Source organism: Nymphaea colorata, chromosome 8, assembly GCF_008831285.2.
Source record: "Nymphaea colorata isolate Beijing-Zhang1983 chromosome 8, ASM883128v2, whole genome shotgun sequence".
Classification (NCBI taxonomy): Eukaryota; Viridiplantae; Streptophyta; class Magnoliopsida; order Nymphaeales; family Nymphaeaceae; genus Nymphaea; species Nymphaea colorata.
The window spans coordinates 22,009,085-22,028,191 of NC_045145.1; the positions used below are offsets into that span (position 1 = coordinate 22,009,085).

General features: G+C 37.7%; 2 protein-coding genes across 3 annotated transcripts; both read right to left on the bottom strand.

Annotated features, from left to right (window-relative positions):
* Positions 1–206: 206 nt before the first annotated feature.
* LOC116258964 (uncharacterized) lies at positions 207–6,973 on the bottom strand. Of its 2 annotated transcripts, none has more exons than XM_031636507.2 (15): positions 6,427–6,973; positions 6,208–6,358; positions 6,007–6,107; positions 5,815–5,893; positions 5,570–5,630; positions 5,316–5,362; positions 4,603–4,695; positions 4,409–4,499; positions 3,533–3,581; positions 3,032–3,148; positions 2,797–2,944; positions 2,621–2,713; positions 2,461–2,529; positions 592–634; positions 207–479 (listed from the first exon to the last, which is right to left on the bottom strand). In XM_031636507.2, the coding sequence occupies exons 2-15, from the start codon at positions 6,238–6,240 to the stop codon at positions 379–381; spliced, it is 1,125 nt and encodes a 374-aa protein (XP_031492367.1). In that variant the 5' UTR covers positions 6,241–6,358; positions 6,427–6,973; the 3' UTR covers positions 207–378. The 2 variants fall into 2 exon arrangements, with proteins under 2 accessions (XP_031492367.1, XP_031492366.1); XM_031636506.2 differs by having other exon boundaries at positions 6,208–6,305; positions 6,427–6,972.
* A 3,548-nt stretch (positions 6,974–10,521) lies between these two features.
* Positions 10,522–18,006, bottom strand: LOC116259316 (aminoaldehyde dehydrogenase 2, peroxisomal-like). The gene is made up of 15 exons (XM_031637070.2): positions 17,795–18,006; positions 17,347–17,489; positions 16,942–17,022; positions 16,719–16,867; positions 15,506–15,598; positions 15,312–15,435; positions 15,117–15,182; positions 13,506–13,572; positions 13,268–13,344; positions 12,367–12,480; positions 11,475–11,552; positions 11,236–11,387; positions 11,087–11,147; positions 10,883–10,989; positions 10,522–10,791 (listed from the first exon to the last, which is right to left on the bottom strand). The coding sequence occupies exons 1-15, from the start codon at positions 17,901–17,903 to the stop codon at positions 10,701–10,703; spliced, it is 1,512 nt and encodes a 503-aa protein (XP_031492930.1). The 5' UTR covers positions 17,904–18,006; the 3' UTR covers positions 10,522–10,700.
* Between the last annotated feature and the right edge of the window lie 1,101 nt (positions 18,007–19,107).

Consider the following 19,107-nt stretch of genomic DNA (forward strand, 5'->3'; position numbering starts at 1 on the left):
GTTCGGCTTCATTCAACAATTTTTTTGCAAGGTGTAAAACATCTTGAAATTATGGGCAAAAGTTTAGGCCTGAAAATGGAATTCTTTCTTTCTTTTGAACACACACACACTCTCTCTCTCTGTGTGTGTGTGTGTGTGTGTGCACGCACGCACTTGTGTTTTGAGCTTGATGGTAGGACTAGCTGTCTGATTCTGATCCCTGAGGCTTGTATATATAAAAACATGGTTTTATTTAGTCAAAATGAAAGAAAATACAATGAATAAATAAGGAATGACAAGTTTCAAATAAGCTTCTCGAACACACACGTGAAACACTTCAAATGAAAGGTAGACAAGCCAAAGCAAAGGGACACACACTCTGGACATGCACTTGTTTCCTTATAGAATAATTTCCTGTTGTACGCTTATATTTAGGTTCTTATGGGGCAGCACGATACAGTTACGAACCACTACTTCATCCTCCACAATCACGGATTCACCTGTGCACATAATAGTTCAAAAATATCAGCCTTAATTGTCACATTTGTTTCCGACTAATGATTGCGTATCACGTAAACCAAGGATCAGTTTAAGAGAGACATCAATGCCTACCGAGGATTGTTATCCCAAGTTGTGCAATGTAATCATCTTCTCCCTGAAATATAGCCAGAATAAACATTGAACGGATGAATTTCATTAACTACAACAGATTATCTTACATAATTCATCAGGAAGGACATAGAACGCGCTATTTTAGTAGCTTGCAATTGAGAATAACATATGTAAAGGCACATGACAGCGAACTGATACCGGAGTGTCCCTGTGACAAATCTATTTCAAACGCCAGTCAACATGCATAATAAATGGTCCATCAAGGGACATCTGGTGTGACTGTCCTCATGGCTACAATATGGATGGAATGTGAATTGTGACGCCAATATATGCAGGAAAGAAAAATATTGTTTCTTATATTTAGTAATAAAATATCATACGAAAACACAAGGTTGTACCAGAGAAAAAGATCAGAATCATTTGTCAGTGCCACAGTAGTCAGCCTCTATCTCATGGTCATTTCTTTTTAGATATGAGACTCAAAATTTTCCTGGCTTTGCTGGATAGATATATCAGTTCCTAAATGCATATTACGTGAACCATTCCTAATCTGATGCCAGCTCAAGGTTGGCCATGACAGTCGGGGAACTCTATCTTTACTTGCAGAGAGCAAGGGGTCGCGTCTACTGTCATCAAAAGATAGTAAGCATAGTTCAGGAAAGATTTATGATCTCTACTGACAAGAGGAGCGAAGCCTGATAATGTTCATCGACAGTGAATATCTGATCAGAAACTAAAGCAGTAAAATCATCAAATGCCATAAGCCACAAAAGCGTCTTTTATCAGCTTAATATAGCTCTTATATGCGAAATGACAACAGTCGGGGAACTCTATCTTTACTTGCAGAGAGCAAGGGGTCGCGTCTACTGTCATCAAAAGATAGTAAGCATAGTTCAGGAAAGATTTATGATCTCTACTGACAAGAGGAGCGAAGCCTGATAATGTTCATCGACAGTGAATATCTGATCAGAAACTAAAGCAGTAAAATCATCAAATGCCATAAGCCACAAAAGCGTCTTTTATCAGCTTAATATAGCTCTTATATGCGCAAATGACAACAGTAGAGAAACACCTCTATTCAATTTGTGGGGAAACACCAGTATCCCCTACCCTCCATTGTGTACTTAACCAGATACACCGTCATTCGTTTCCCTGTTTGTTTGTTTTTGTTTTTGTTTTTTTTTTTTTTGGTTGATAGGTGCTGATTAAAAACTTTAGGTATTACATTTAGGAATTCCTGGGACGGGGTCAAATTGAAATAGCTGTTCACCAGGTGGATGTGAAATCATCTAGTATGGTACTGAATCTACTGATCATTTCGAACCTGGCTATTCAGGAATATCGAACCTCTTGAATAGGAGGTAATAATATGGTAGAGTGAATCTGTAAGAGCGCTGGTGAAAAGCGAACCAGGAAGTTTGGTTAAAAGACAGCAAGAACTGCTGAAGGCAAGCAAACAGACTAATATGAACATCTGGTACTGTGGTACATAAGCCCGCTGTCCTACGGGAATATGTTAAGATAAATGACGATGACAGTCTTGACTTATCGGGTGTAACCATTGGAGATACTACTGCCGTAGCCGACCCTAAAAGTGTGTAATCGGATAGGCAACCACGTTAAAGTCTTTCCTTGTGCCTTTCGTTTGTGGCGTCTCCGAACCTTACAGTGATGTAGTCTGGTACGATGATCAACGCTGGGTAAATGACATGTTTTAAGCCGTCAGAAAAGAAAGTAGAACCGGATGAGTTGTGTGCACTAAGAAGCTACCAGCGTGCACCTTTCCTTAAATTGACACCATTCCACTACAACAATTTGGATACTCACTAAAAAAGTGAAAATCAGAAGTCACGCAAAAGAAAAATTTACCTCAACTCGCGACCATCTCCCTATAGATGACTTCCAACCCACAATTGCGTGAGTAACTAATGCATGTTCCTGTTGTCACAGAAAATTATTTAGCTTTCAAAAGAAAACGTTACCATCCATGTTCTAATGTATATAGTCTCTGGTAGATAAGTGAAACAACCTTGATTTCAACATCATCTAGAATGATACAATTGCTAAGCCTTGCACCAGCTCCAACACGAGCATTTGCAGACATTGAAACATTTGGACCAATCTGTTCACGACCAAGTTGCTGGAGTGAGTCAGTCAGGACAGAAGCAATAGAAAAAGTAACAGAATGCATATAAACGTCATTACCTTTGCAGTATGATGAACTTTTGCAGAAGGATGAATATAAACATTACCAATTATGGTAGCTCCACTTATGCCATCCCCACTAGCCAAAAGATTGGGGCAAGTGTGCCCAAACTGAGAGAGGTACAAACTCGAGCATCTGAGTGACATCCTATAGAAATATACCATAGGCTATGATTATATAGTCCAAGCAGTGATCCCCATATCTAATACATGATCAAATGTTACTCGTTCTCACCCTGGTGTCTTGATCTGCTCCCAGAAGTCCATAGTCTTACATGTATACAGCTGCTTCTTTCCAGCTAATGGAGACAAGATATCCTGATCTAACCTCACAAAATCCATGGGAAGAGCCCTATGCAATTTTCACGGTTAGACTCAGTATGCTCTTTCAGTTGTAAAGAAATTAAGCTCCACATTTAACAGGTGTAGCAATGTAGCTCCTTTAAGATTCATAACTTAAAACAGAAAGCTCTTAAACAGATAACATAAATAGATAAAATATCTGACGTCCATCCACTTGCAGAGGGCTCCTAGTTTTCTCTGAATATCATAATTCATAAGGGGTACGCTTTAAAGCATGAAATTTTTCTCTGAGTCAATTGCTTGTTCCATTTCCAAAATGCAGTGGCAAGGACATGCCTTGTGCAATCATGAATAACAGAAATTGGTGAATTCATTATGATGGAGCCTGTAAATGCGTTTGAATGAAACTGCAACCTATACACCACTTTCTTACTTTGTTGCAGACTGAAGGGCTTCAAAGCTGGATAGACGTTGCAGGATAGCTGAAAGTACCAAAACAAGATCGAAATGAATTACAAGATTATATATTGAGTAAGTGATTACAAATAACAATATATATAAGAAAAAAAACTTGCAAAAGAAACTATAAAGTTTACAAGACAATTAAAAGGAAAAATCATTCAGACGTTGTTTTGCTGTTCCTCGGGAAAATGACACAGCCACTGCTACAGAAATATTAGTCATCTTGCGATCAAAAGTCCTTTTTTCTTATGCCATTACGTTTAATAATAACAAAGGTATTTGTCATAACTTGTGATGTTCCTCAATGAAATGGTACACCCTCTCTCTCTCTCTCTCTTTCTCTCTCTCTCTCAGCCTTCCAAAGGAAAAGGGAAAAAAAATTGCCTCTATCTTCAATGAATGCATTGTGGAACGTTTAAATTGTCATATTCTTAACCCCCAAAACAGATCGTTAATGGTTCACGCTGAAATACGCATGCATCTAAACTCTGATGCTTATTGACAGTCTGAACTGCGTGGAAATTTCTACGTAACATACTTGTGACTATTTTCATTGTATTCTTTTTCATCGTTATGAAAAATTTCAAAAATTGAAAACAGATAGTTTTGTTATTATTTTTTCCCTTAGATTTTCGGAAATCTCAATGTTTCTTCCATAAAGAACAGCATCATTTGTCACATAAACACAGCGACATCTAATCCCTCTGCTGTGTTGACATGTATGCATATGAATCAACATGAGCATGTTTAGAAGCCTCATTTTCACAAATTAGGAAATTTACGTGCAAACAGAAAAAAAAAGGAAAAGAAAATTTCATCATTACTTTTCTCTTCAAGTTTGACCAACCTCTGTCTCTTCGCACGTTAGCAACATTCTGGATGGCTGTAAAAACTTCAGGTGTGAAAATATAAACCCCACAGTTTATTAGATCACTGACCTACAGAAAACCAAAAACAGGAAAAAGAGGAAGAATTACAATCAACTGACACAAGCATGCACGACATTACATAGAAGATAGAACAGAAACTCAGTTTACATACAAAAGTCTCCGGTTTCTCTGTATAGTGCAGCAGCTCATTAGTCAGTGGGTCTGCCACCAACTCACCAAACTGGTTTGCCGACTCACTAGATACCTGCGTATGTGAACATTATATTACTTAAATAAAATTCTTGAACTGTTATTCGGACTAGAATTGGAACGTCCCTAGAGACCAAATTTCACGTTGTTCATGCAACATGACATACGGTGATCATTTAATATGCAAATAGAAAAGATTACTTTCTGGGCCTCTGGCACAGGTTTTTAAGAGTTGAGACGATCAATCCATACATATTCTGTTGCCTTAAGTTCAACAACTAGACCTGGCGTCTGAGCCTACCCCTGTCCAATCTTTGTAATCAAGAAGCGTGGTGATAAAGCAGGTCCTTACTCCTAGGCGGAATAAATGCCTACTCTGATCATGTCTCTGTTCTGTCCAGATGATAGAAATCTACTGCTGCTTTCAGTGGAAGCATGCATTTCAGTCTTGACATTGGTGGAATCCTCCACAGTTCTTGAACATCCATTATGTGCATTAGCTGATACTATCCAGATTACAAGAACTAAGGAGCAAGTACACACCAAGAGACCAGTTGAAGCGAAATCAAGGATCGTGGCTCTTTGACACATCAGTGTTGCCCCTCTTTGCCTAAGAATTGGCTCGACTTCTGCGCCAAAAGCCAAGAAATTTTCCAGAATCAACAGTCAGCTTACCTGGCTCACTAGAATCGTCCCCATACCACCATATCTTTTATGAGCCTCTGTAGTCAAACAATAAACAAACTGATATGAGCAAACAGAGATAATCTGAAGAATTGGCTGTTAATACGGGTGCAACGAATAGTAAATTAATTCAGTTCATTATATGAGATGGGGCTGGAAATGATCAGAGGGAGAAAAAACTATAAAATCCTCGAGAAAAAAATTTGTCTTGAATGAAATTTTTTTGTCGAGTTGCATAAGCTTACCAAGCATGTCTGACAATGGGAAACTGCAGCAAACGTCACAATTTAACAAAACTATATGCGACTGTTAAATAAAATCCAGAAAAAAAAAATTGTCAGTATCCAAATAACAGCGCGTTGATCAATCAGATGAAGAGGGATATAGATTTTAAGCTAAAAATCAAACAAGAAGCATAATGCTGTAGAAAATTGGGCCTAGACAAATAAGGAAAATTCGCCGCTTTACTAGATGCAAGAAAGATGGTAACCGGGTCATCTTCCATGATCAAATCCCTGAAGTTGTAAAGTCCACCTGCCGATCCATGTGGTTTGTCTTCCTTCAAGTACCTAATTCACGGTCCACACTAACTCAGATCCTCCGTAGTTTTAAGCCCAGCCATGACGAATGCTCCACAAACAGTAAGCAATACAGAAACAGATTGAAGTCTGCAAATCATTACCTAACTGGAAGCTTCAATTCATTAGAGACAGATGAGACGAATAGCGCAAGCTCGCGCTCCTCGTAAAAGCCTATGAGATAGATTTGTTCTAAGTTGGGGATCTGTCATTTATATTCGAAACCAGTTCTTCTTAGGAACAATAAAGAATTAATGCACGGATCTTTTCGAAATAAACAAAACGTGGAAACAGAAATTGTGGACCTTTTTACAGGCGGAAATGGGATGGTAGAGCATGGGCTGCCCAGCAAGAGGAAACAGAGGCTTTGGTATGTTAAGCGACAGGGGTCTGAAACGCGTCCCTGAAAATTTCTCAGCAGCACCAACCAAATATAACGACCACCGGCAAGAAATTCTGACAAAGAAGTGAATGAAATCAACAGAGACTTGAAGACTTTGAAGATCGGAAGAAAGTCTACTCACCCTTAGTTGGCCCGCCGACCAATATCACGGCCACCACTCTCTCATCCAAGCTGCTCATTTCATGGGAAGAGGAAAAAAACAGGGATCTATATGCAGGGAGAGAACAATTCTCCTGATTTCAGGAACTTATCTCCACTACAGTAAGCAACCCACTTCACGGTCTTGAAGAATTCCGAACGAGATTCTATTTCCCTGCAAGCCAAGAGCTACAGAAACAAGAAGATCCAAAAAAAAATTGAAAATGAACTAGAAGAAGATTTCTTCGTAAAGAAAAGAATGTGCAGATCGTCGTATCCTGATCATTCTCAAAACGCCGAGTAAATGCATGATGTAATCTTTCATGAGAGGAGATGTTCCTTTAATTTAGATTGTACGTGATTAATGGCTGCTGCATATTTCACATAATAAATAACTGCAATCTCCATTTTTTATCTTCTGTATTTGTTTTCATCCAAACAAAATATACGTTATCTACAGTCCACAAGCATTAAAAAGTTGTTGCTAGGTTGTCCAAATTTTAGAAACTAGGTTTTTCTTGGCGGGATCCGGTGGTGGATCTCAACTGCAATTTCCACTCTGTCTTTAAACTAAGTAAATAATTTCCACTCAGCTGACAATGCTTGCACGTAACCATACTTGCAGACCAATTAGGTTGACTCTGCCACTCTGAAGCAATTAAAGAACATTTTAGGACATCTCAATTCAATTTTTCTGGATGTATGGACCACCCTTCGTTGGATTCTACTCCTGATGGATCCACACAAATTATTAAGGAAACTTTGCGAAGACGCAGTTAAAGATTTAACAACTATAAAAAGCACACTTACTTTTTTATATTGTTCAAAATAAGCTCTGCCCAGAAACGGAAATTATCCTTCCATCAATTGTTGCTACTAAGTTACGATATGTTAATGAGATAAAGTAACTAAAATTTTAGTTACTTTTCGGCCCGAATCAGCCGACCACATGTCATGCATTAAAAATTCTTTTAATATATTATTCTATTTATTTTTTGGCAGATGATTTTTTAACATTCTTAGCCAATTCACAACCGATTCACCGAATCGGCGGCATCATCGATTAAGTTCAGCAACAGATTTTAATAACACACTCTAAAACACATTTACTATAAAACTTTTTTATATTCGAAGTTCATATTAACCCTTGTAAGCATACCGAACACTCTCTAAGATTAACGTTTAGCTATATCTAGAATAGCTTTCTTAATATCAAAACTAATTTAGGTGAATATTACTTTTTTTTTTCTTTAACGCATGATGGTGTATTTGCCAAAACATAGAATTTCTTAGTACGTTCTTTTTTTTTTTTGGGTTTTGAGAGAGAAAATGGTATCTTTAACTGCCTTAATATTTGGCTTGCAGAAAAACTTGTGAATATAAACAGCTTAAAATGCGACTTAGCAATATCAAAAGGTCTGGTCTGTTTCTTCATATTTTCAAATTCTTAAGTGTCTTTTTGAAAAAATTCTCAAATATTTGTGCACCATAATTGCATTGGATTCATAGCCGTTGGCGCATGATGCGACCCAACATCTTTTTTCAGTGAGAGATATTCTTTACAAGTGCTTCATCTCTGGTCAATGGAAAATTACCAAGGAAAGAACACTTAACTCGCTTATCTGGTGGAATGAGAAAATGTGTTCCTTCTCTGTTATACATTATTTACCAGCTATCATGCTCTCCTGTTCGCAACACTGCCCAAATATCCTGAAACCAGAAATCGAGTAGTTTCTTAATTTAAACAAGCAAAAAGGAAGAACATCTAGGTGCCCATTTAATAATGGTGAAGTTGATGTCCGTTGCAGCTTACCCTTGTTGGATCTACTCCAGCTTTTTGAGCTTCTGTCAAAAATTTAATTGAGCTAGAAGAACCATGGCAGCGATCTGCTCGATTGATGGATCGTGAAGCTAAAAGCAAGATAACAATACAATTAATCTCAGATGAACTCCACTGATACTTTTAGCTTTCTTTTCGTCACAACAGATAAGTTTCGCTAATATTTTATATGTAACCTGAAAATAATGGTCTAGCTGGTAGCTCCACACCATCAATGCTTCTTCATCAACAAAAGAATCCTATCTGTCTGATCATGATGCCACTTCATTTTGCAGTTATTACGGGAAGATAGACCATTCCTATAGCATTTATTGAAGAAGGACAACGTGTCTCGATTTTGTTAGTCGATCAAAGATCGAGGGGATCTTCTCATGGGGAATATTTTTCTTTTTCTTTTTTCCGGTTAATAAATTATCCGCAAGTTGTTGAAAGGAAAAATACATGTAGCATAATTTATAGTGCACCTGAAGGTTCTTTCACTAAAAAAATCGATGAGTAGGCATTTGAACTATCCTTTGCTTTTGAGAAATAAGATGAAAAATGCTCATTATCTTTCTGAATATCTAAGACACAAGTAGAAAAGATGAGTTAGCTAATAAAATACCGTAGTCAGATAATTCAGTAGCTTAGACTTTGTCTCTTCATAAAATATAAGAGTGGAAATTAAAAGATGAGTTACTAAATGTCATGATTACAACATTCTGCGGACATCACTAAAAATAACCAGTAAGTTCAGCAACCTTTCAAATATTTCTCATCCAAACAAGGAAAAAAAATCATAAAAGTAGATTGAACGGTTGTTGCCCATTAAGTCCAGATCATCAGGCCATGCCATTTCCAGCAAATACCATGCTTCATTTAACATCATTCAATGCTTTCAGTTTTACTCCGTTTTTAGAGCAATTTCTAGATGTGCTTTTAAAGAGAAAACTGGACTCATATAACCAAATGATCATAGTTGCAACCGTATTCCTGAAACTAAGTTGTTTGGATGTCTAATTCAGATCATTCTTTGGAGTTTACTACACTGACAAAGGACAGTTAGGTGGGTGATTTAAGATACTACCTTTCTTCACGCATAAAAATAACTATCTTTAAGATGGTAGGCAAACAGTGCTTAGGCTTGCAGCGAGCTCGAGATTAAACAAGTCGTGCCTAGCTCACTTAAGAACAATACATTTTCCAAAACCTGATTAATTTCAGAGTCAGCAATACGTTTGGACTTTGAAGCCCAAACACGCATTGATACTTTTGCTTTGCGGAGTACTAGTGAAAGTTATCAATACTAGTTGTTACATCAAATCGTCTTGCCGAGTTACTTCCATGAGTGATGCCGAGTCGAGCACTTAAATAAATGTTAGATGAATTCAGGCCTAAACTGCACGAAGCTGTCACCTTGTGTTCCAACAGAAAAACTGCGTTCTTGGCACCAATGGCAGGAAAGAATAAGATCTCCATTAGGATGGCCTTATTAACCAAACTAGGGAAAACAAAGATGATTGCATCTTTAAAAATGGTTGCAAGTTAGAAGAGATGCTCCACCATTGAAAAATGACCTTATATGAATTCCTAGTGCAATTTGCGGCCGGCGCGGAACAGATAGAGCATACATATAAAGAAAAGTGGGAGTTTAGAAATTCAACCCTCACCATATAGACTGGTTTTACGTTTTCTCCATGTAAAAGACATTCAATCCTCATCAATGTTTGTGGTCTCCTTTCACACTTCTATGCATGCATCAGGAGACGTGCTATGAGAGGCCGGTGGACCCTCCGGGTGAGTCTCTCTCTCTCTCTCCCTCTCTCTGTGAATCGAACGGGTTGATTTGTCCCTTGTGGTTTATCCATGCCAACTTCCAGTTTCGAGTCACTTTCCCAGGAGTTATGAGTCAAAACATGTTTAGGAATCATTTAAGTCGAAAGGAATTGATGTAGCTTTGGAATCTTGGTTTTCTTTCGTTAGTACCAGATTCAACTGGCTTTTATTTCGCACAAGCATATCCAAAACTAATGAAAAGGTCTACATCTTCAGAGCCACTGTAAAGTGGGACCTTCCTTGGTTTTGAAATGGCTATACAAGCTACCACCGTCTTCCCCCTTATATCTTGCTTTGCTTTCGGCGGTTCCCTCATGCAAATATAACATACCATTAACGCTGGAATGGCCAAGTATAAACTCCAACCGGTACCGAGGTATCAAAGAGGCGCACTTATGGAAGAGGACGAACATGACAATAACATGAACAGAACTCTACACCACAGATGACTTTATTTCAGACATGCCCTTCGTGGTCATGTTAGTGACTGGCATTGTCATTGAACACAAGTAGGATCGTTTATGACCTTTCAAGCTTCATCGGTGGTGTGGCAAAGTTTTGACAGCCAACGGCACGTAACAATTGCGACTTCGCTTCATTCTTCAAAGCTTAGAAGGTGATGGATACCAGCCCCATGGGTCATCTGAGATGTATTCTGTCACCTGCTTTACACTCAAGTAGTTATCGAGGCCCCTACAAAAACAAGAAAGAAAGAAAAAAAAAAATCAGTACAGGAAAAAGAAAAAGGTCAGTTCACTCTGGTTTAGGGAATTAATGATCGAACCATTCCCCCAGTTCACGACCAAAGCCACTCCGTTTGGTTCCACCCCAAGGTGCCTGGCAGAAGCACGGTTGGGAGCAGTTGACCCATACTATCCCAGCCTGAAGATGCTGAAGTGCAAAAGAAAATTCTTAGTTCATGTCGGCACCACCAGCATTTAATCAAATGTACAAGAGACATCAGAGAGAGAGAGAGAGAGAGAGAGACCTTTGTGACGCGCTCACGCAATTCTGGGTCCTTAGATAAAACAGCACCAGCTAGACCATAGCTGCAAAAAAAGGGGAAAAAGAAATCCATAAATTCTTTGCAAGCAGAACACTGAACAACCAAAATGTAGGAAGAAAAACAGATTTAACCGTGTGTCATTAGCCAGCTCAATGGCCTCTTCTTCTGTTTTAAATGTTTTCATACAGAGGACAGGCCCAAAGACCTCCTCTCTCCATATCTGCATTGATGTATCCACATCTCCTATGATAGTTGGCTCCACAAAGAACCCTTTGCTTAAATGCTGCCATTCGTTCATATGAAAGGAAAAACATCACCGGGACATAAAACATAAGGTGAGTTCTGAAAATAGCCACAAAGACAGACTTACCTGAGGGCGTCCTCCACCACATAGAATGGTTGCCCCGTCACTCTTAGCTGTGGAAATGAACTTGAGCATCTTCAGATACTGAAGGACAGGGTAACATTGTTAGTCTTCCATTTGAGGAGATAAATCAAATTTGTTAATGATAAATAAATAAATAAATATGAATACATATATATATTATATATATATATATATATATAGACTAGTGAGAGCACTAGCATCCAACCAAAAGGTCGTTTAATTTAAATAATTAATACAAAGTAGCATTAGCCACTAATTAATGAAAATAAAGGTGTCAGATATGCATGTGGTATACTGGTATCATAATCGCTGCAAACCAACATAACAAATCGAGTGAAACCTGAAATATCATGTTTAACATTCAAAATCTAGTATGACAATATAAACATTCCCTAAAACACACATTTTACAGAAAATTTATCATTACCTTAACATGATTAACATTATATGTGTTTCTTTATATTTTTGTTTATATGCAGACATTTTCCTAAAATCAAACCAGATTTCTCAAAATATAGCAATTTTCTCTTAATCTTCCTAAGTAAGAATGCGATTCCAGAATGGCTGTGGCTAGGAAACATTCATGAAGAGATATGGATACATCTCAAAGCTGAAAGCACCAAGGATAATCTATGTCTTGCAAAATCATCACAGTACAGAGCGGCTAGAAAAGTTTGTTACTGCATGACTCTGCTCCCGATCAGAAACACAAAATCCAACTAGTCATAGGATAACTACAGCAGTCACTGCAAAGGAAAGAGGACTTAGAAAAAACCATATGCAATAGTCACAAGGGTCAAGATCTGTAGGAGCTCAACTTGACTTAAATATGAAGTCATTTGTACATAATAGCAGCAAATAAGCACTTCAGTACCTGTCCTTCACTCACAACAGGACCAAGCCTGCAGCCTTCCTCAAGGGGGTCAGAAATCTTAATGCTCTTGGTCCAATTAACAAGTTTCTCTACAAACTCATTTGCAATGCTTTCCTGCAAGGATAGACAGAAAATATGGATGTCAATAATTATAAAGAAAATGAATAAGATCCTTAAACAAGCTAATATTGACATTCCAAACTTCACATAAGATTTACTTCATGCTTACAAGAAAAAAAAAGGAGAAAATAAAGAAACTGAACAGATGAGACTAGAAAGTGAAGATGAAGAGTGTATCACAGTAATATAGCCCCCATAGTGAGAAAGCAGCAAGCTATTACACAAATTTCATGTTCAAGCACTTCTCAACTTCATTGGTTCAAGGTTACCCATGCATACCAGGACCTGGAGCCATCTTTCCTAAGCATGTGTGGTGATGATTTACTTTTTCCAAAATGAATCAGTTTTCAGTTTTTCAAGACCCAAAAAAAGGTTTAAATCGAGAAATATGTGGAAACTGTAAAATTATGCCTAAGCTGTACTTTCTACTAGAACTTCTGTATATTAAGTTATACTGTGATCCCGTAACCATTTTTCTCCACCCAGTTGAAGTCTAGAACCAATGACAGCTGTGAACATGGCAAGAGAGCAAACAATTCTTCTGGACTCCTAACTCTCAAAAGGTGTTTGCATAATTATGAACAATATTTCAATGGATACCAAGTTAGATTTTATGAGATTGGAGACCTTGAAGTGACAAAATTATTATAATTAGTGTCTGTTAAAAATTGTCAACCGGTTCAGTACATCCTGAATATATAACTCAAAATTGTTAGTAAGTGACACAATAAATAAACAAAAGACACGTTTGTTAACAAAATAATATTCTTCAATTGCTTACCTGAACAAGAAGGCGAGATGTTGCACTGCAGATTTGTCCGTTCGTCCAAAATACACCAAACATGGTCCACTCGGCAGCTAGTTGACAGAATAGAAGAATAAAAGCAAAATAAGATGATTTTTCTAAGGATGTAGAAGGGCAAAGCGAAATAAGATGAATTTCCAAAGGGACATCTCTCTCCAGTTGAATCTTTTCTTAAAGGAAACAAAAATCAAAAGTTGTATTCCTATTATACAACCTTTATCAATATCAACGTCCTCAAACACAATTATTGGGCTTTTCCCACCAAGTTCCAGGGAAACTGGCTGCATGATGATATCCAAGTATAAAGTATGAACAACATTAGTGTGAGTTAACAGTAGAAACCAACAACAGAAAGATAGAGATGCAGGAATCTAGAGATATGTTAACCACACAAATATCTTGTAAATCATGGCATATAAACAAGCGAGAAGAGAAAAGGAAGGGAACAAACAAAAAGAAAAAATCTGTGCCAAAAACAATATAATATAAAACTAGTAAACTAGATACGAGGCATGTGGATGCAGAACAGAGATCAATCATAAGGACCTGCTAACAACATTGGAGAAGGCATGGTAACAACTAAGAACTATGAGATAGCTAATCTTAGATGGGCCATGCTTGGTCATTGGCAGATAGACTACTTTACTAGCATGATAAACCAGGACTAGAACCTGCCTCACGCAAGTAGCAACTTATCTTAAACATGCAGGTCTTGTTTCTCTGAATGCACAATGTTGTCATTCAACATTTACAAAGACCAGATGCAATCATGTGAATTTTTCTTTAATCAGTTAGTGCATTTAAAGGAAAACTGTGGGTACTAATCTATGTTGTTAAGGCGTCCAGGCGCTGCCTAGGCACCAGGCAGCACTAGGTGTGCCTAGGCGAGGCTTAGGCAAAAAAAGTGACCGATTTTTTTTTTTTAGTTACGTTAATATGTCAAGTTATTTTGATTATCTATTACTAATATTTGTAATATAGAGAGTAGTAATATAACAAGCTTTATCACCTTGAACAATCAAAATTTAATTGTTTACTTCATTGAATATGCAAAATCAATAGAAGTTTAACATTACTCATTAAATGTAATCTAATACAAGAAACAAAAAACAAACTAGATCTAATCTCTAGAAGAAGGAATGTAAATCCACAAGAAGGCTTTAATCCATTTGTACTTAAAGAAAGACATAACCATGCTAATGTATAATAGACTAAGTGACTAACAGTATATACATATAAGTATATAAGAGTATACATATAACAACATAATCAAGATAACAATACATAAAAATATGTAATCAATATGACATAAAGTACATAACAATATATACTCAATTGAGAAACTTTAATTGAAAGGAAATGTGACATTTCACTTTCCCGTGGACTAGGCGCATTTGAGCCTATGCCAGCCTAGGCGAGCTTAGGTGCCAGTCTAGGCACCAACACATATCCCGTCGCCTAAGTGGACTCAGGCGACAGGTGTGCACTCACGCTTAGTCCACACCTAGGCGAGGCCTTAACAACATAGGTACTAATCGATGAACCATTCCAGTACTCATAGTTTATACTGAGTTCACCAAGGTCAAGATTCACTGTGTAGCACAGGTAAGATCAAACATATCTATGTGCCACAAGCTGAGATCATGGCCACACAACAACAAAATGTCAAAAAATCATGATGTTGATAAAAAAAAGTAGTGCCAGTGTGCCACACAATATGGCAATAAATTAATAGGATAACATAGCAAGAAAACGATTTGTAAAGCCTCTTTGAATTTTTTTTTATTATTATATTATCTGTATGCCTAATTGTTCATGCTATTACCTTAACCATTTGAGCAGCAGCAGTCATGATTGCTTTTCCAGTTGCAGTACTTCCAGTAAATGCAATCTTGCCCAAAAAGAATGAAGAAAAACCATTTATCAGCACATTGTTGAGGCACAAGATCATATTGTGGATCCTGAATTAACAACAGTATAAATTATAAACATTTGGAGAACAGGAATTAGGACACTCAACCTTGTCAACTAGAGGATGAGATGCCAATGGAGCACCAGCTTCTGGACCTAATCCAGTCACAATGTTTAAAACACCGGAAGGAAGGCCAATTTCTTTACATATATCAGCCAACTCCAAGCAAGTCCTGAAAAATCTTAAAATAAGAAGATGGAAACTACATCCCAAAATTAGTCATATGATCCGCCAAGTCTTACACAGATGCCAATTCTGAAGGCTTTAGGACAGCTGTGCATCCAGCTGCTAAGGCTGGGGCAACTTTCCATGTGGCCATTAGTAAAGGATAGTTCCTGTAACATTCCAAACTCATAAAGCTGCTAGGGTACGTTGTTTTAACAATATAAAGCCAAACGGAAAAAAAAAAAAACATGAACTTGTTTCTAAGCAATCAAGTAACAGGAAGCAGATAGGAAGTGCATTAAGAAGTTATGCAGTTGCGTAATGCTATAGACAACTACTTGAAAAATGCACCATACAAATATTTATCCTTTAGTCCATTAATGGGAATGTGTGGTGGGATTGGAACATAAATCACAATGTTTGTCTATACAAAAAATGTTGTTTATAGTAGTATTCGATTCTCCTATTTTCTGAGAACCAGATTCATTGGAAGAATGTTTTCCATGATGTAGAAGCAAATTGTTGGAAACAAGCAGTTTTACATCTACAAGTGGCTCTCCAGGAAGCATCCTCTCAACATAGAAGAAGCATTTGTCTAACCATGGGCCTCAGTGAAACATAAACCTCATGGAGGATTCTTTTAGAATTTTACTGCTCCTACCGTCAGATGATGTAATAGTGAATATCTTAACAAGAAACTTTAGTGAAGCAAAAAACTTAAGCGACTAAATAAAGAAAGTAAGTTCAAGTCAAAAGGGCCAATAAAGACAATAGCAAAACTGCTTTATGCATGAACCCAGAAGCACAAACCAAAGGAACTGCCTTAATTTGGATAGGATAAGTTTTAAAGACTTTCTGCATTCCAACAATGTTTACTTTAGAAAGAAGATCTTACTTGAGAATGCTGAAATTTTAATTAACAACAAAAATTTAAGAATTAGAAATAAACTTAGTGTGATGTGCTATTATGTTACCCCATAAACACTGATCGGTGAAATAAGAGAATCTTTAAGAAGCATGAAAAATTCTGGAAACAAGTCAATGACAGCAAATGGACAAGACTGCTGCAAAGCATTTCCCACTAGAAACCAATATCCCACTCATTAAATATCAACTCGCAGAAAGAACAAATTAGATACATCAATCTACATAAAAAACAATGGCCTTTCACACAATTAAAAAAAAAATTAACATGATAAAATGTCATTCCCCACCAACAGCATCCAGCTACTTGAATTGGCATGTATCTGGTAAAAGGAGCCGCCCATTTGTGAGAATATAAACTATTACCATGGTGTGATTAAGCCAACCACCCCAAGTGGCTCCTTAAGAACGTGGCTCTTAAAGGTTTGCATTGGCAGAGAAACAGGAGCCTTTTGTTTCTGGTCTAATGCCTCACCAAGATCAGCATAGTACTCAAAGCATGCAGCAACATCATCCTAAAAGAAGGAAATCAAGAAGTTACTTCTCCTTTCAAGAAAAAAGAAAAAAATTCCCAATAAAATGGACATACTATGTCCCATGCTGCTTCATCAAGAGGCTTCCCACAGTCAAGTGCTTCCAACTTAGCCAGTAAAGTCTTCCTCTCAACTATCTGATTGGTAGCATAGTGAAGTCAGTCTTGTTGTATCAAATTGTCAATCAACAAAGATGGCATAAATGTTCTCAGCCTTAAGGGATAAAAAAGAGGGAAAAGAATGCTACAAGTACAGCACCATGACCAAGTGCCTTAAATTCATAGTTGTTAGTTATTTGCTATAAAGGCCAAGTTCCTCAATATAAAAAACCCTGGGATCCTCGATCTTTTTGGCCCCATTACATAATTATATCGCGAAAGGCAATGGGAAAAAAATCAACGGCCATTTTCGAATGTACATAAAAGTATGAATAAGGAAAAACAATTGTGGAAAAAGAAGACCTTTGAAGCAATTGCACGCAAGTACTTAGCACGGAATGCTCCAGATGCACGAGACCAGTCCTTCCCTCGGTTTCTTGTAAGAGCCCTACGGGCAGCATCAACTGCCAATTCAATATCCTCAGCGGTGGCCGCAGGTATCTCCCCTATCAGTATCACAGTTGTGTTCAGATCGAGCAAAGTATTCCCAGGAAAGAGGAAGTTTATTTACGAGGACAAGATACAGAAGAAGTTCAACATATCACCCAAAACCAAATCAATCCAAGCCTCTCGAAAAGATCAACACCGGAATAACACAAACAGCAAAGATCAAGAAAACCACTTACCCAAACAATACATTTTAGAAGTTGGGTACCGCATAAACCAAATTAAAAGAAACTGGGAGCAAAGGGGAAAAAGACCCAAGAAAAATGATCCCATGCATAAATGAGCAAAAGAAAAGAGCCACCACCTATTGTTTCCTCTGTGGCAGGATTGATGACGGGGAGGCGCTTCCCCTTGACCGGCTCCTTCCATTCCCCGTTGATGAAGAGCTGGCGGGAAGGTACAGCAACCGCCATGATCCACGATTCCTGTCACAGAGTCGGCAGAGCAATGCTAAGAGTGTGGGGTCTCCCAATTTCTTTGCTCTACTTTTGGATTTTGCCAACAATTCCGGCCTGAATCCTCGTGCAGACGGAAGATGACCCAAAGGAGGTGCTGGTGGGCCCCTGCTGACTCAGACAAGCCCGTTGGCTGTTTGGATCGAAGTTGCTGGCTGTCATGCGTTCTAAGTAAGGCTGCACGCGATTGAGCTCAAACTGGAGCGAGCTTGATCAAACATCAAACTCGAACTCAACCCATTTAACTCATTCTTGTTAAGTATACCTCATTTATTTTAACTCGACTAATTCGATTAGTTGCTGCTCTTTTAACTATTTTTTTATTATAATTTAAAATTTATTATATTATCAAGCTGAGTTGAGTTTCAACGATAGAGTTCTTACCACTCAAATTTCACTTGTTTAACATTTGAATTTGAGCCAACACATTTGAATTTGAGCCAACTCATTTGTAAATGAGTCGAGTTTGAGTTGAGTTTTGAAGAGCGACTTCAAACTTGACTGACTCATTGTGAGGCCCTAAGTCTATTTGGATCACACTCAAGAGAAATTGGAGATTATGTTTGTTAACATTTTTCTTTTTCACGCATTGAGTTGCCAAGGTGCGCTTAACAATATATCACTCTCTCATCGGAGAAAAGTAAAAATTTCAGAAAAAAGTAGTTATTTTTTTGTTCTTCTATTCTTCAACAAACTTGAAGCTCACTTCGATGATCTTCTTAAAATCAGGTTCTTGTAGAAGTCATTTGGACAGAAACTTGGCTTTGTGATCAAGTTTTTGGAAGAGCAAAAATTAGGTTTTGTCTGTTTAGATCATAATTAAAAACTTGGCTTTCATTTTATGCAGCATCTTTTTTGTTTGAATGACAATAAACCATGTTTTTCGAGTGTTTAGTAAAGCAGATGAGTACAACAAAGAAGCCCATTTGAATCTAAATTCAAATTCAAAGTAACATATCGAAACCAAGCCTTTCAATGAAGCGAAGAGCTACGTTCTTGAAGCTTCTTCTTGCGTTTTCTGAACCATGACATAAGCCTTTCTTTATTCAGTTTCCGTGGTGAAAGCGACGGAACTGGATTTCTCTTTCTCTTTGGAAGCATTATCTACCGGTGTTTCGTGGGTCGGTGAGTCGTTCCAATCGACGCTGGTCGGTAACCATTT

Coding starts and splice junctions, on each gene's coding strand:
- LOC116258964 (XM_031636506.2), bottom strand. CDS start 6,484: ATGAGCAGCTTGGATGAGAGAGTGGTGGCCGTGATATTGGTCGGCGGG. Junction 4,500..4,602: donor CAGAGAAACCGGAGACTTTT/GTATGTAAACTG, acceptor GGTTTTCTGTAG/GTCAGTGATCTAATAAACTG. Junction 2,714..2,796: donor AAGTTCATCATACTGCAAAG/GTAATGACGTTT, acceptor GGTCGTGAACAG/ATTGGTCCAAATGTTTCAAT.
- LOC116259316 (XM_031637070.2), bottom strand. CDS start 17,903: ATGGCGGTTGCTGTACCTTCCCGCCAGCTCTTCATCAACGGGGAATGG. Junction 16,868..16,941: donor ATGAAGCAGCATGGGACATA/GTATGTCCATTT, acceptor TCCTTCTTTTAG/GATGATGTTGCTGCATGCTT. Junction 10,792..10,882: donor GGTCGTGAACTGGGGGAATG/GTTCGATCATTA, acceptor TTGTTTTTGTAG/GGGCCTCGATAACTACTTGA.